Source organism: Onychostruthus taczanowskii, unplaced genomic scaffold, assembly GCF_017590055.1.
Source record: "Onychostruthus taczanowskii isolate IOZ18803 unplaced genomic scaffold, ASM1759005v1 scaffold4, whole genome shotgun sequence".
NCBI classification, from domain to species: domain Eukaryota; kingdom Metazoa; phylum Chordata; class Aves; order Passeriformes; family Passeridae; genus Onychostruthus; species Onychostruthus taczanowskii.
In genome coordinates this window covers 663,278-680,972 of record NW_024501459.1, presented here as the reverse complement: position 1 = coordinate 680,972, position 17,695 = coordinate 663,278, and the positions used below count along the sequence as shown (strand labels likewise).

The window sequence follows — 17,695 nt, the reverse complement described above, 5'->3', positions numbered from 1 at the left end:
CTCACTGAATTAGTGTATGCTGCACCCAAATAATATAGAAAATACTCCTGATCTGCATGTGCAGTTCAGTGCAGTGTGCTGGCTTGCTGGGCTCCCAAAATCTCAAGAACTCCTCATGTCACTCAGGTAAAATGTCACTTACATTTATGTATATTCTAAGTTTAATGTTTTGGCCTGGAGCACATTATGTTCCAAAACATTATGTACAGAGGGAATGAAGACATTATTTAAATAACGTTAGATGCACAACAGCAAATATGAATAAAAATCAGGTGGTTTCTAAGCTCTTCTTTAGAAATCCTTTGCAAACAGAAGAGATTTATTCTTCATACACAGCAGTAGCCTATTTGGTCATTGTTTGATACTATCAGTGTAGTTTGAAATGAGCATTGAATGTTTTTTGACTGCTATATCGAGACTGAGAACAAGAGCAGTTACATTTTAATGAGTCAAAAATATAGGAGTCTTAGCTGGAAATCTGTGTATGCAAAATATCTTTGATGTGTTGCTTGGAAGGTGAAGAAATTAGCATATGCATTTTGGAGATTTTTATGAGCATACAAGTGGTGAGAAGAGGGCACCAAAATACTGTTTGACACAAACACTCTAGGCCTGCATCCCAAGAAACATTTTCTGCCCTCGAGCCAAATGGAGGACTTGGTTGTAGGTGCTTCCCCCATGTCAGCTCAATAGGAGCCATTTGAGCATTTTGCACTGATGTGTGCTCTCACCACCCTCTCCCTATGGCAAGGTTGTCAGCAGGTACCACCTCTTGCCCCAGCACTGTTTCCCAGAATTCTTCGGTTAGAAAAGACCCTGTGAAAGCTGTGCTTTCTAATGAGCAGTGTCTGCAAGGACATGGTTTTGTGCTTTACCCAAAAAAAACTAACAGTGTGTGACCAAGATGATACAGTCTTTTTCTAGTCAGACCTGATTTAGGCACTCTGAGGAAAAAAAAAAAAAAAGGAAGAGGGAAAAGAAGTGGTTGCCTTTTCAATAGCCAGTGAATTATTCACCTCTGACAGAGGTGTAGCTGTAGACAGGGAGTGATTTGTGCTCTTGAAGCAGCACTGCAAGCACAAGGCAGATGGATGCTGGCTCACCCAGAATGGGCAGGTGAGGGCAGCATTAGGTGCTAGCAGAGGCCAGCCCACTGAACACACTTGTTCTGTGCTGCACACATCAGTGCTTGCATCCTGTCACTAAGACACATGACAGCCCGTTCAGGGAGTACTCTGAAGGCTTCCCTTGCACTTGGGAAGCCATGGATGAAGGTTTAATGCAAACTCTTCAATGTAGCAGGAACATTTGCGGAAGGGAAGCATTTCAGTGTTATCAGATCTGCAGGTGTGAGCATCCTTTTTCATACTGTGCCAGAACCACCTGCAAAGCAATGTTTGATGGACTGTTCCATTAACACTAGAAAGAAGTACTGCTTCTGTCTTCCATGGTATGCTTGTATTAATGGATTTCTGAGCACAGAATAGTATTTCTTCCATCATTGTCCCAAGCAGAATAGGCTTAAGTAGGAGCCAAAATGTTTCTTCAAAAACCTTGTCTCTAGCACACTATGCACAATGTCATCTTTTGTAATTTACTTGAAGTTAAATATGGGTTTAAAGTATGCAAAATTGACTCTCTATTACAGAGCCATCATAGTGCTTAGTAAATCTGTTAGAATCAGACACTAAATTTAAATATAAAAAACTAATATCCTTCCACTTAGGGTCATGCTGGTCCAGAAAGCACTGCCGTTTCATATTTGAATCTTAGCTCACCAGTAAGGTGGTTATCATTGGGTAGCCTGTGTGCAGTGACTAGTGATATGTGACATTTTTAGGAGCTTATGGTAAATTGCAGGACCCCACTGTGACTGCAGAAAAAGTACCTGCCTAACCTACACCAAGGGCCAAGCAGCCAGGAAGATTCAATTATTCTCTCCCTTAGAGAGACTGCAGCAAGTGTGTCTTGCTCAGCCAGAACCATTTGTATCAGAGAGCCCACTCTGGCTTGCTCAGTTAAATGCCTTTGTGGCTAGTTAAAAACAAAGTGGGCCTCTGATGCTTTTTACAAGCTAGTTTCCCAGGATCCTGAGAGGAGCCATTAAACCATAAATGGCTGTGCTTAACCATCTGATGGCATTTAGTAGTCACTAGTGGTCCTTATAACAACGAACCTGTAGCTGCTCCATCAATACTTTTCATTTGTTGGGTGCTTTTACTGTTCTGTACACAATAGGAGTTCAGCTGCTGAGCCGTCGCTTCTCTGAGAGCAGCTGGGCTTTAGCTCCTACCTTCTGTGGTGGGAAGGAATCCAAACAAGATGCACAAAAGTGTTTTTCAGATGTCTTTCCTGGAGTTTTCTGGGGAAAAAAAACCCCCAAAAACCAACTTCATGTATAACCTGAAGATGAACTCTGCGAAAGCACCTCTTCAGAGGAAGCTGTGGTATCACCAGGTGACACTCATTCATTGAAAATAATGGAGCTTTTATCAGGTGCCAGAACACACAAAGATATACATAAAAGTGCAGCAATACTGGTGTTTAGATTAGATGTTTTAGGAAAGAGAGCTTTATGTGTGTTCCTGGGAACTGTCTGGCACACTGTGAACACCTGTAGGAAAGCCAAGTCTTGAGCTGCTGAGCAGTGACCCTGTGAAATAGAGAAATTTCAGCATAGTATTTTATGGGAATTTGTCAGCTACCCAGCAAACATGATCCTGTAATTTTCACTGGCAGTGAATGCAATTCCATCCTTCAGCTCCAAAACACGCACCTAGCTGGACCCTGAATCAACGAGGAAGGTCCTTCTCTCTTTCCAGAGCAGCTGACCTGGCTGCTGGGCAGAAATGCCTTTCTCTCCCAGCATGGGAGCAGACAGACCCTTTTAAAGTTATGTGCCTGTGTGCTCATCTGGAACTAATTGCTCTGCACTCATCAGGGCTCCTGTGGATGACACTCCAAAAGCTCTCTTGGGATTTAACCACAATTGTCCCATAGCATTATCTGGCTAACTAGGGTCCCTTCAAAGGGCAGCACTGAGGTGAGGGCTATCATTTATTTTCACCCCTCCAGGGCATCCCAAATGCCTAACATTCCCTGTCACTGTGCTAGCAGGTTGAGAGCAATATGAAATATTTACAATAAGCATTTTAAAGCAGTCAATTCTGCACATAAATTCTAGTCCCACAAATGATGCTGTAGAATTGTGAGAAGATTTTCACTGACAGGTAGGCATCTGTAGTTCAGGGGGCAGCATTACTAATTGATGATGGTTTCTGTCTCACGTTGCTATTAAATGACCTGTAGGTGCATGCTCTGCATGAAGCATTTCCCATGTTTGGGACCTTCATACTTGCTCTGTGTGAAGATTTTATAACGTCTAATAAAATTTGAGTTCAGGCTACAATCCTTTCCTGGAGAAAGGAAGATGGAGACATGCATCTTACTAGAAATTTCTTTTGGTATATTCTTTTGTTCAGAATTGAATGAGGGTTGGAAGTTGTGGTGGGATGTACACAAACAAGCAGAGTTAGCACATCAGCTTCATTCCTTAGGAAGGCAAGTTGGAAAAATGATGCCTGGATGCAATGAGTTTACTGCTCCTTCTCAGTACTAATTGCAACCACAAGAACAGACTTAATGGCAAAAGGATCACTTAAGCATGGAGTGGATATGCTATATTTCATCAGTGTGTGGCACATGGGGCAGACTATTCTGTAACCCAGACATAGTGTCATGTTTGAGTCTACTATGTGTGGTCAACAGTGCCCAGATCTGGCTTCTGAAGCCTGTGGCAAAGCTGAAACAAGTTATCAAAGTGCAGGTTTGAACATGAAATGCGAATTGAGTATTAATATCTGTCAGGGATCTGAGACTTGAACTTTGTTTTAGAGATGGGGCCAAAGCATTCAGAATTTTTTCCTATGATGTGCATGGGTTTGGTTTCTATGCTGACTTCTATGGAGTATTTTCCTTGAGGGTAACTCTTCCCTGATCTACTTAAGTAAATAAAATGAGGAGTGAAAACATAAATGAACAGATCATAGCAGCAAAAAACTAACGATGAGGCCAAGCTTTTTTACATTTAAAACATGCCTATTATTTGAATTCCATCATAGTGGGAAAGAACAGCCCAATTACTCCTCTAAAACAGTGCCTTGTACTTACCCTGTGCTACATCCTGTGTATCAAAGGAGGACACACAAGTCCTTGCCATTGGTGTTCATACAGTAGCCTGCCCCTTTTTCAGTGTCAGAAACTGTTTAGGAGGCCACAGACTACTTAGGAATTGTTTCTGCCTCCTATGGAATGCATGCTGTAGTGATTTCCTGTAGTTCCCATTGCGAAGTGGCTGGTGGTTCTGCCCTAGTGATGACTTGCTGAATGATTAAACGTTAAATGCAATGTTTTCAAAATGTTATTGCTCTGACAGGCTTTGACCAGTCCTGTTTGAGAAGTGTGATTAACATGAGTTGGCTTCTACGTGTCTGTCACCAATTCAACATTTATTAAGGCATTGTTGTGACAGATTGTACCAGGCTCTGTTAAAGCAAAGGGTGTGAAATACTCACCTGTCACTTGAGATATATTTTTAAGAAGCCACTGAGTTCATGTTTGGAGTAACTCATCTGAACCAGTCAGAACAATCACCCAGAAAAACAGAGTGCTGAAGGCCAGAGGCAGAGCAGTGTCACAGGATGCTGATTACAGGTGGGAATGAGTTTGGTGGTTTTAAGGTGTGAGGAGTCATTTCAGGGGCTCTGGGACCCCCAGGAGAAGGTCAAGCAAGGGAGCTCACCTGGCAGAATCCTTCTGGAAGACAGTCCAGGCTTTTCAAATAAAGGCACTGTTTCTGTGGTGCTCAATTCTTGCTGTGCCCAGAAAAAGAATGATGTTTGAACAGAACTACATCAAAGAAGCAGCTACATTCATAAACTAATTCTTCAATAGGTACTAAATCCCTCTGAATGCTAATTGTTATCTTACAGCTCAGTTTGAGATAAATGCCATGTGTACTTCCTTGGACTCTGAAAATAAGGTGTAAAGTCAACAAGCATGATAAAAGCATCCCTCTACAGTTTTTATACTCAAAAAATATCTTAGATGCCAAACATCCAAAACCTCTATCAACTTTGTTCATGAAGACAGTGCTTATGTTCACCTTATGTTCCCTTAATCCCTGTAAAATCATTTCATACTGTGGATTTTGGGTGTATTTTTCATCCTAATGTATTCAGACTTTACAGGCTCAATTAAGTCTGCAAATTATATATTTGTTTTCTAAGGTTTCCCCCCTCAACTACTAAGTGCTTTTAAGTTTGCCATTTTACATAGTAATAAAATATAATGGTTTTTAGTGGACAGCTCAAAATGCAATTATGTGTTTGCACAATCAATTAAAAGAGTTGTCTGCTCAAGACATGCCAGAAAAGGTCCATAGGAAGCTCCTGTTCCAGAAACAAGTGCTCCTATAATGTTCACTTTTTGATGAAGCTTGCTTCCAGGCACTGATCAGTGTGCTAAACATTCAGTGTGTTAAGATATTTTCATGTGTCTAGCTGCTCTAAATGTGCAAAGAATTTGAGAAAAACACCATGGGAAAAGTACTTAAATATTTTCCAAGCTAATATTGAGGCCTGGATATTTTGAATCTAATTTTTCTTGTCTGGTGGCTAAGAAAGGTAAATTATAACATCCCATTTCTTTACAGTAAACATTGATTATGACGAATTATTAATCTAGAGATGGGAAGGCCAAGCAGTGCAGTGAAGAAGGCCATGCAGAGGTGTGGGCACTTGAAGAATGAGGAGAGTGATAGTATTTAATTTGTTAGCTGAAATGCAAGTACAACCACCTGCTGTTAGAGAGTTGGTCAACTTTGTGATGTGCCCAAAAGGTCTGCACAGCCTCTTCCCTGCCTCCCAAATGGCATGAGTGCTCTGGGGAGTATTTTTTTGGGGGAGAGGATCACGGCAGGGATGGTGCTTTCCTGAACAAATTCACACAATTTCCAATGCAGTGTTCACCTAAAATTACCTCTCTGTATCTCACTGTCTCGTTTTTGAATTTTTGATTTTTAGCTATCAGGAGAGCCAATTATTAACAAATAAAATTACAGTGCTCTTCTTAGGACAGTTTAAGGATGACTCATTTGTCAAGAATTTACTGACAAAGGGGATTTATGATTGCAAAGGTGTGGAGAAGATAAACAGCGAAGGCTGTCCTTCCTTTGAAGCACTATAACTTTTAGTGGTTTAGGTGTCTTGGAGTCACTTCTTTATTTAGCAGTGTTTACAGTCTGTGAGGTTTTGTGTTTTCAGAAATGTGGCTACCTGCATCAGGCTGTTTGCTTTGTCTGAGTGCCAGCATGGGGTGTTGGGTACTGAAATAGCATTTTCTGGAGCTGACAGTAGTGTCAGCAGCTTGTTCCTGGCCATACCCTCTCTTTCTCTACAATGACCAAGTCTGTATTTTGCAGAAATGCCTGAATTAAATCATGTACAACAGCCACAGTAACTGCAGCATGTCATGGAAACAACCTGTCTGCTTGTAGATCTTCAGTAGTCTTTAAATTTAGTTACATGAGCATTTAAAATGCCCTCACATAACTAAAATTGTCCAAATAACATGGGTGACAAGGTATCACAGTATCCATCGTGTCCTAGCTTTTTAAAATTATTATTAATTTATTCAGCTGTATCACACAACCTTTTAGTGGTTTGGAATTGAATTTGAAAGCACTAAATGAAATCTAAAGTCGTCCTTAAGATTGATGGGAATTGCCTTTTGATTTCTTTTACATACATACATACATATGTATATATATATGTGCACACATATATATATGCATGTCTGTGTGGGTATCTGTGTGCTTTTATACACGTACATATTTGGAAAACAAGATAATGCCTTCACTTCTTCACTTTGGATATGTCTTTAATCCTGAATTTCTGGATGCATTGGGATTTATTTGTTTATGCTTATGTTTGACATTTTTTAATATAGACAAAATAATTCCTAATAAAGAGCTTTAAAAATGTTTATTTCTCGGAAAAGGGAGTTTACATTGTGCAGCACAGAGGACTGACGATAGGATTGTACCTAAATCCGAGGATTTGGGCTTGATACTTTCAGCCTGGCGTGACACAAGAATTCCCTGTGTATCTGTGCCACCCATCTGTGCTTTGGTATTTCTGCCTTTAATATAGGCCTGTGTTCTTACAGTTGGGTCTCAGATTTTAAATCAGCTGAAGAATGGGAAAATACTAAAGAAGAAACTAAAAAATCCTGGAAGAGCAGTATACTGCCTCTAAGAACACTGGAGGAGTTATATTTTCCCATATGTGTTAAAAAATCTAATGAGCTGAAATTGAATTTTAAAATTTATTTTAAAATAAAATATGTACTTTTAGGACATTAAAAACAAACAAACAAACAAACAAACAAAAAAGCTCCATGATCCTCACTTGGGCAGTGCCTGGGTGCCTGAGCGCCAGAGAGCCAGCAGTGGCTTTGCTTTCCAGGCTGCACCTTTTGTTCCTCAGAGCAGCAGGGAATGGCAGCAATGCGGATGCAGCAGTTTAGCTCCTGGGCACAAAGGGATCCTTAATGCCAATTAAACAGCAGACTTAATGAGGACCAAAAGCAGCCCCCAAGCCAGGCCTCTTTAGCTAAAAAAAGATGGGAAAGCAACATGTTGTAGGAAATGATGGAATTCTGAAAATCCCATAAGAAACGGGGAACACCCTTTGCTTTCCCTGCTGCATCCTCAGCTCTCTCTCTGTGCTTAAAGCAAAGCCGTGTAAAAATACAGGGGAGTAACTGGTGGAACTGCCCCGTTTGGAAAGTGGCTTTTTGCTAGCTGGGGGACTGTTTGTGGTCAGTGTGTTATTTCTATCTAAAATGGCACTTCATAAAAATAACAAATTGTTGGCAACCATTGCTCTTTGAATTCTATTTCTAGTTCTAGTCTCTATTTCTGTTCCTCTCGGCTGCTTTTCTCCTAACAAATCAAACTTCAGGATTGCAGCAGGAAATTTAGATTTAACCTCAAGAGTCAATGTTTTGTCTCATGTCTGCTCTAATGTGATACAGATGTTGGAACTGCTGTACGTAACTCAAGATTTTATTGAACTAACGCTCCCTGCCTAATAGGAAACATAGCTAACTGCAGTGCACATTAAACACAGATCACTCTGAAGGCACTAAGCCTGTGAATTCTAGAAATATATTGACAAAATACTTGGGATATTACTTCAATTGAACATCCTTCAGCTGTTTGATAGGGAGTTTCTGCCATGGTAAAGAAGCAGAACTCTTAATTATTTTAAGAAGCAAACTCAAAAGGTAGACAACATCCTTCAGCTGTTTGATAGGGAGTTTCTGCCATGGTAAAGAACTCTTAATTATTTTAAGAAGCAGACTCAAAAGGTAGACTTTAAAAAGAATGCAATACCTGAAATTATTTACAGGCTGGCTTTTTGTTTTTTTCCAATTCTTTGTTTCCTTCTCTTTAGCAGATAACCAGAAAGACTGGAGAGACAGATTACCTATTGCATCCCTTTTTACTTCTTTTTTTTTTACCCAGCAATCCTGATCTCCATTTTTCTTTCATGTTTAGTTTTCCTTTTCTTGCATTGCCACTGTGGCCAGGGCATGCTGAACACTTGGGAATGTCCTTGATGAGGACTGAAGGGTAAACACTGACACTTCTCAAGACACTGCTATGTCACATTAGCCCCAGTGCAAAGTCATCTGAAATAATTTCTTTCCTCTATTCATTTTTTCTCCCCTTATTGCTAATAATGAGGTTAAAGTTTTCTGCTTTTCTGTACAGGCAGCACAGTGCCTGTACAAAATTAAAGGAGTTATTTTTGGTCAAAACCAGAAAGTTTAACACATCAGAGTGCTTTTCTTGCCCATAATAAAATAGGAAGTAAGTATTAATTTAATGCACCACACCCAAGTCTCATGCCCTATAATAAAAAAGCCGTGCAGAAATGTGCTACCCAGAGCAATCTCCAAGCAGCAAATTGACCAGAGAAAAGCCCTCAATACACAGAAAGTGGGGGAAAAAGTACAAACCAAAGACCTCTACAGGGAATTACATCAATTAAAAAAGTCATATGTATTTCCACCTAGTTAGGACTGACTCATATAGTGTTTTTTTTTGTTTAAATCTCAAGCTTCCACTTGTTGTTGAAAGTCTTTTTTGATTCTTGGGTGGACCAGTGTCCATTTTGGATGGGGGCGTCAGAGGGGGTACAGCTGGGTCTTCAGGCAGCTCAGGGGTTGCTGGCAGCTGGGTTGACAATACCAGCAGCAGTGCAGGGAGACACAGCATTAGCAAAGGTGAAACCCTTGTGCTTTGTGGGTTAAAGCTGAGCTCCAGAAACACCATAGCTGTGTTAAAAAAGAAGTAAAAAACTCTCACTTGTTCAAATGTTGGACATGTCATAAAAATTAATTAATTTCAGCTATTGTATTATCAAAACAGAACATTAGTTGACCCTTAATATTTTGAACTATGAACTTATTTCCCCACTAATGTGAACAGCCCAGCTTGAAGTTTATTGTCTTTCTATATTCCACTGAAAGGCTTTTGGTGTTAGACTCAGATTTTTCTAGATAAACAGGAGCTCATGAAAAGTAGGGCTGTTCTGGGTCCAGCAGACAAACTTGTATGAAAAATAATTGATCCTATTAGCTATATCAGAAATTTTTTAAAAAAAATTTTGGTCTTGTCACTTGTTACACAGGAAATTTTGTATCAGCAACTATTTCCAGCAGCTAGCTTTTGGGAAAACAGAGGACAGTTTTATTATTGTCTAAAGCCCCAACATTAGTTCATATCCTGTAAAGAGTACAGGAATACCAAATCATTTTTTGAATAGTACACAAGGTCTGTTATCATATGAAAAAACTCTGAGGTCATCAGTGTCGAATTACATATTAATGTTTTTCTCTTCCAGGCTTCAGTTTGTTTCTGTCATTTCCGCAAACACTATACAACATTCACAGGTAAGTTAATTAACATTAAATAAGTTCTATCACTTTCTATTTAATTCTGTATATTTAACGGTTTCCTCATTTACAAATAAATGTAATGCTTGAAGTAGACTAGCTTTTTTCATCCAGATGTTGTCCTGATAATGTAGTAAAAGGTTTTTCTGGTGAGTTTTCAGAATATGACTGTTTTCTTTCTCATGTTTACAACTCTCTCCTTTTCCTTTCACTTGCTGTTGTTCAGGCAGTCTCACAGTGGTCCTGCACAGTAAACTGATAAAGGCTCTGTAGTAAAAAACACTGCATTTTATTTGCAATCAAATGCGATTTGTAACTTCTGCCTGTTGGAATTCTGTAATGCCTGGTGGAATTCTGTAGCTGACCATCCTGCACTCTGTGAAGTCCTTAATTGTCTTCCTGGTCCTTCTGTAAAGCTCTCCTCTGTATGAAGTCTGCAGATAATTGCTATCAGATGTAAGCTAGGCAGGTGGCAAGCTGTGATTACATCTAAGAACTGGCTTGCTGCACCCAAGAATTTTATACTAGGTTAGTTCATATTCCAATGGCCTATTTTACTAATGCTGCCTGCCTTCCCCTAGTTTTTGCTAGCTCATTTCACTCATCTGTCACTTCAGGTCTCTCAGGTCCTAAGTGTCCTGAAGGAGGGACTGTCACTGCCTGTCTTCAGGAATTAGTGGAAACTAATATTAACATTTAAATTTTAGAGAGTCTATAAGACAGTGTTGCATCTCTCCTACGCAGCCCTTTTTGTGTGGTGGTACTGAGTGCAGTTACCAGAAGCATGCACAGCCCCAGGTTTGGGGCAGGAAGCATGGAAAGCTGGGAGATGTGGGGCAGGAAAGGCTGAGGACCTGCAGAAAGGCTGGGCTGTGGGGCAGGAGGCTGGGAACCAGCCATGCAAGGAAATCTGGTTCAGGGGTGACTGAGAGGAGGAGGGGAGAAGCACCTTGTGCATGTCAGCCCCCGGCAGTAGCAGCCTTTACCCCAGTGAGCACTGGGGGTTTGGTTTCCTTCCTTTCCTGTCAGTACTTTTGTTTAGTATTTTCCTTTTCAAGTCATCACTTGACATGGTTCCTCTCAAGCCTCCCACTGGGCTTATCATTCCTCTGAAGAGAAGAGCACAGCAATTTTAAATTACCAGTCAGGTTTGCTTGAATGATGCATGCACAAGCTCTTTGGTGAAGAAGGATTTGAGTTTTCCAGTCATCTCCTCTCTTTCTTCATCCTGATGTCTCTTCTCAGTTGTTATTTTAGGAGTAGGTGATTACTTTTTGGCATGAGAAAGATATTTCTTGGATTTTTTGTCTAGCTGTTTCCATAAATACATATGTTCAAAGATTTTAAAAAGAACATTTCCCAGTACATTTCAAACACAGAATTGCTCTTCTGAACTGGCTGTATGAAGGAATGGTTTAGTTGGTAGTGAACTTAGAGTCACCATTTCCCTAGCTGACAGAAAATGCAATAATGTACTACCTTTAAAAAACAGCTTAAAATATTCAAGAAAACACAATGTATCATTAATTTTTCTGAGCTCTACTTAGCCAAAATGCCTCCCCTTTAGGCTGTATTTGGACTAAAGTACCAAAATCCTAATGTACAGGATCCTCAAGCAGCATGACCTCCAGATCTAAACAAGAGCAATACCTGCCAGCCATGTGCTCCACTCTGCTGCTGCTGAAAACATGGGGTGTATTGACTGAAACAAGTTTATGTCTCATGTTAGAAGCTTCATCCTCTAAGGCTGTGTATTTTGAATTCACAGCATATCTGCATGCTTGAGGGTACTGCAGCTCACTTCTTGTGAGTTTACTGGTCCATTGCCAGACAATGGTGAGCAAGCTGATCAGGAGCTATGTGAATAAATCAGTATAATTTAACCCCAGAAATAAATGTTACTGGTGTATACCACAATTTCTTGTAAAATGACTGGTATCTAGCACATTTGCACTGGTTGCAAGATGAATTCTTGGGCTGAGTTTGGTCTAGAGTTTGAAGTTACTGTGTAGAAATAGAATGGATAAACTTCCTTTCTCTACAAAATTATTGTATTTATTTCCAGAGCACATTTAAAGAAAACACTGAAGAATGATTCTCTGTATGAAGGACTGCTACCTCTTGTGTCACCTCTGTTGCTGTTCGTTCTTCTTACAGTCTGGGTGGTTTTATCTCCAAGCAACATATTAGCAAAGCAACCCAGACTGTTTTTATGGATGGTTGGGGTTGCTTTCTCAAATGTTATTGTAAGTATATTTGAGGTGGTGGTATTATTTAGAGATAGCTTTCTATTTTTCTGTGAATAAGCAGAAGGGAGCAGAAAATGTAGCTAAAATCAGCAGAGTCACATAGATCTTCTACCTCTGTGTTACACCATCTCGTACAAATACACCACAACACGTGTCTGGACTGGGGACACTTACAGTACTGAAATACCTCCTCTGCCACAGTGGAACACTTTTGTGAGTGCTCTGGTTTGTTTTCTGAGGGTTTATGAAAACCTTAGGGATGCTTTACTTCCAGAAATATAACTCCCCAACATACAGGCAGAAGTGAGGATTTGTCAAAGTAAAAGAAAGGTCAATGCTGGCACAGATTTACTAGCAGGAGTGGGAGGCTTGTAGCTTTCCCTTGCTCTTGTGTCCATTACTGTGGTCCGTGCATTCCTGTATCCTGCAGTTCAGCTGATCCTGCATTTTCCCTTCACCATTTAGAAAAGGGCTGTACCAGTGACAGCATGTTTTTGGGAAAGATGTGAGGAGCCGCAGGGGCCTCATGATGGCTCTCTGCTCACAGATTAGTTTCTCCTGTACCACGTCATGGTGACCTGTTTGTCACCATGACATGTGTGGTGTTTGCCCCCTTTCATTCCCAAGGGACAACATCAACCTCTGTGCAGTTCCAGCACGGGCAGCCCCACAGTGGTGCTGAGCCCTGCAGGTAAGCCAGGGCTTTCTTCTCTGGGGGAAGCCAGGAGAGCAGCCAAGCAGAAGGTGTTCTTGCATTTAAGCAAAAATACCCTAGAGGATAGTGACTAGTGTCATCTTAGGAAAATAGTCTCCAACACCACCTCAAATCTTGCCACTGAGCAATGCTACATCCAGTTTAAAAAGTGGAAGCCTAGAAGTGTCTTGTACTATGAGACAGATCTTCAAAAATGGAGGTTTTAAAAGAGCAAGTGTAACCCCTTTAGAAATATGAATTCAGGACTGGAAAAAAAGTTATAATTGTGATGTTTGTTAGATGTATCCTATAAATGTACATTTCTGAGGGTCACAAATCAAACAGTTCCATCTTAATGACTTAATCTTGCAAAAATGAGTTGATTTTCAGATGTGTTTTATTGTATGCATTATTCATTACGTAATCAACCCCTTTTCCTTAAGAGAATAGTGGGGATTCCAAAATGAGAACTACAATTGCTTCATGCCAGTAGGGAAAATGCTTTCAGAGTTTGGCAGGTGGTACATTCTGCACATACATCTTAACCAACCAAGAGTGATTGTGGCAGGATGCTTGCAGAAGAAAAATAGTAAGGCAAACCAGAAGTTTCTTTACAGGTTGCAGTTTATCAGAGATTGAGTGCAATACATATTCTTCAGGCTTTGTTTTTTCTTTTTCCAAAACATACACTGCAGTGTTGGAGGCTCGTGGGAATTAAAAATGTATGCATGATAGCTGAAAATTTTAACATTTTAAAAGCAAGCATTAAAAATGTATGGGTGTTAGCTGGAATTTGTAACATCCTAGAGTTCAAAATCAAGCCTGCTTTTCCTTTCACCTCCTCTGGTTCCTTAGACATGTTTCCTCCAGCATCAGAGGAAGGCTTGTCATGGCAACACTTTTCTTCTCCATGATAGCCTGACACATTGGGTTTCCATTCCCTGTTCTGCAGACCACAAACTGCAGACCATGGTTCTCTACCTGCCATCCCAGAAGTTCTGGAACTTCTCATGCCTTAGACCATGTATTTGGTCACCCAAATATGTAAGTGTAAAAATGGTTTAAAACAAAGTGAGATCCAACCTATGGTCAGGTTCAGTTATGTAGGCAGAAAAATTATAGCTTATGGATTGCTTTAGCAATTTATGTTACCCTCTGGAATGACTCCCAAAGGACTCATAAAACCAGTGTTATTAAAAAAATTCACAATCAATACTGAGAATGTAAGTGAAAATATTAACATTAGGTACAAAGGCTGACTTCTTCCACTATTCAAAGTTAATTATTTTTTCATGGTTTATTTTTGCATTCTTCAGCTTCCACAGCATAGGCAGTAAAGCCAGTATTTCTTTCCTATGGTCAGACTCCTACTGCTGCTGTCATGAGATTTCAGGCACTGCACAGGGAATGAGTTTTTCATTCTTCTGCTGTTTTCAGGATACATAAAATCTATTTTTAACCACATTTCAGTTTTGAGTGAAACTTAAATCAATAAAATACTTCAGATGTGCCTAAATTCCTTTTCTTTTTCATAACGAGCATGATATATATGAGACACATTTCTTAAGGAGCCTAAACCAGACAAAACACTTTCGTGTGCTTAATTGCTTTTAAAATACTGAATTTCAAGTGAATTAGTCTCATTATGTTTCCAGAACTCAGTAGAATTAAGCTAATTGTCTTCAGTTAAACCATGCACCATATATTCGTTTTTTCCACCATTCTGAGTGGGATCCCTTTCTCTGGGCCCCCAGCTTCATCTCCAGGGAGCCCACTGCCATGATTGAGCCAAGAAATTGGTGTTTTAGTACATAAAGGAGTGCTAGAAAAGAGAAACGGGATGTGAAAATGTCGTATATTGTCTTCCCTCCCTTCTTTACAATGAACCAGAAGATATTTCTGTCAGGCTGCATGATTAAAATACCAGCACACTCTCCCAGTGATTAATTAGGTGGTGGCACGTTTTATTTGGGATCATAACTTTATGAGCCCCTGTGAAAACATAAGGTGGCAAACAAGTTCCCCTTTTTGTGAAGATGTTCTTCTGCTTATGAAGTGTATCAAAACACTGTCTCCAGGAAGGGGTGTATTTTAAACTGTAATAATGTCCTCTAGGACCCAGTGAGGCACAAAGGTGTGTGCCTACAACAGCCTTCTCACCAGAAACCAGCCCCGTGCTGAACTGCAGCCTTCTTTCCCCCTCACCCAAACCAATCCATGGGAAAAATGGAAATACTTTCCCTTAGACCCTCAGGGCTGGCCCAGCACTTCTCACCTGGCCCCTTTTGCTCCGACAGTGCAAGGTGATCATCTGCCAGATGAGCAGCACGCGGCCGGAGCTGTTCCACTGGTTCCTGTTCCCGCTGGCGCTGGTGGTGTACGCGGCCATCTCGGGGCTGCTGGGCCGCATGGAAGAAGCGGTTCTCGGCGTGTTCACCACCCTGGTCACGGCTGCCCATGTGCACTACGGCGTCTGCGTGGTGAGCAGAGGGGTCTGGAAACAGTTTATTGTTGGGGCATTGTCTGGGAGTCTGAATGTTTATGTTTTGGGGTTTGTTTTTTCTTTTTTTAGTCCTGTGTGTTGTTGTGTTTAGTCTAAAGTTAAAAAAAACCAAATCAATTTATTGCAGGTAATACGTTTTTGCATGTGCAGCAACTTCAGTGACTTGAATTATTCCAATGTAGCCAACTGGTTTCAGCTTTAAACCCATCAGAATCAGAATATTTATAGATTGGTTTTACGTAGCGGTCGACCCATGAGGCATGCATGCATCCACCTCTCTTTTTTTGCCTTTCTTCTTCCTAAGGTCACTTGACTGAAAAAATACAAAGGTAAAATGCAAAGTGACATAAATAGAAATAATAAAATAAGGTCAACTTTGCTTTGAATCTGCAGGCAAAATAGCTGTCCCAATTTTTTTCTTGGCCCTCTGCTAGCATCTCTCAAGCTGGTGACATGAACAGTTTTCCAGTTCATTCAATCTTAGCAGCACATTTTTGTGTCTGTTACATCTCAGTCTTGTCATTGTCATCTGAACTACTGCTTTAATTGAGTTTTACTTTGTTGATGCCCACTTTTCTAAATTGTCAAATGATCCTTTAGCAACTGTTTTAAAGGCTTTAGCTTTTAGATAAAACACCTTGCATGGCAACGGTCTCATTTCAGAGGGAGCTGGTCAGCATTCTTTTATTTAAGCCACAGCAATGGGATGGAAGGATTTTTCTTTGAAAGCAGCCTTTTGTCAGTAGACATTGGTGGCATAGTAGAGTCTACCCAAGCATCAACATGGGCCTGTTGGTGGTGGTCAGAATAGAAATACCTGGCCAAAATTCACAACTGACTGAGGGGCCCAGCTCCATCACAGCTTATGTCGCCTGTGAATCTGGTCTGTAGCCTTTTAACTTCACAGGAGTGTGTTGCAAGAGGAATATAAGGAAAACAGCTCTCTTGTTTGAATACTTACATGTCCCTGTGTACTCAGGGATCCCCAAGTATGTGAGGACTGTGGTTGGGTCCTCCCTCTCTCACTGGGAGAGGAAAGGCAGTGAATTGTGAAGCACGTACAAAACAGGTTGCTAATCTCTGTGATTTCTCTTTAGGGTAAGCAGCTGAGTGAGCACTTGAACATTTACATCTTTTCCCTGAAGAAACGTGTCCAAGAGTGAACACCTGCACTATGATCAGACTGTAACACTTGACATGGAGATTTGCAGCTCTTCTGATGTGATAAATAGTTGGAATGAATCTGATTAAAATAACCAAAGAATAGAATAGTACAGATATCTGAACCACTGCAACAATGAGCTATGCAGCCAGATGCCTCATCTCAGAGGAAGATGCCTGTCCAGCAGAGAACTTTACCAAGTTGTTCTGTTGATATTTATTCTTTTTACCAAGCCATGTTACTCACCTCTCTTTTGTCTTCCTCCTCCTTACCACTGTGTCCAAAGTCCTGGATAAATCCATGCTGGGTTACACAAGATCTTTGGTGGTTTATAACCAGCACTGATTCTGCCCACCCCAGTCACCAGTGGGACCTCAGCAATGCAAACCCTCCCTGTACATCCTTCCCACTCACACATCTGTGCCAGCTTCATTTGCCACATTTATTTTCTCACAACTCATTTCTTCCACACAACCTCCTAAAAGGCTTGGGCACATTTAGTCTTTTCCTCACCTCATTTGAATGTGTGAAGACAAGAGAATGAGCTCAGAAAGCTATGGGTACAGTAAAGTGTTTTTGAAATGTACAGTTTTTTTCCCCACTCTCAGCATTGAGTCTCAGCTGACCTGTCAGAAATGTAGGCTTAATACAGCAGCAGCTGGCCCTTCTATTTATTTTCTAGGCAGTAACAAGCACATTGTTTATATTTCAGTAGCAACAAACAATATAGCCTACAAAGGTAAACAGCTGAAAATAAATTTGGCCAGCAAACCTTGGAAGATTTGCATATTTCTCTTCAAAACTAGTTTCAGTCCAACATCATCTACCAGTACAAAATGTTAAACAAGTCATTATTTGCCTGTGTGCTTGAAGCAAATTCTTGTGGTTTTAGAAAATGTCATAGGAAAAAGAAACAAGAATTTTTTTAAACATTACATGTATGCATGCAGATGTAAACGGCTCCTTTCATCTATAATACACGTGGGTTTTCTGTGTGCCTTGGAGGAGGGAGTAAGAATTTGAGTTTCATGTCTTTTCATACGCTGCCCTAGCCAGAGGGC

General features: G+C 40.5%; 1 protein-coding gene across 1 annotated transcript in view; it reads left to right on the top strand.

Annotated features, from left to right (window-relative positions):
- LOC121340223 (ethanolaminephosphotransferase 1-like) overlaps positions 1-16,649 on the top strand; it is a 52,748-nt gene extending 36,099 nt beyond the window's left edge. The window contains exons 7-10 of the mRNA XM_041412825.1: positions 9,975-10,023; positions 12,092-12,272; positions 15,267-15,449; positions 16,570-16,649. Coding sequence (XP_041268759.1) covers positions 9,975-10,023; positions 12,092-12,272; positions 15,267-15,449; positions 16,570-16,635 — 479 coding nt within the window. The 3' untranslated portion in view covers positions 16,636-16,649. The remainder of the gene's footprint in view (positions 1-9,974; positions 10,024-12,091; positions 12,273-15,266; positions 15,450-16,569) is intronic.
- Positions 16,650-17,695: the final 1,046 nt, after the last annotated feature.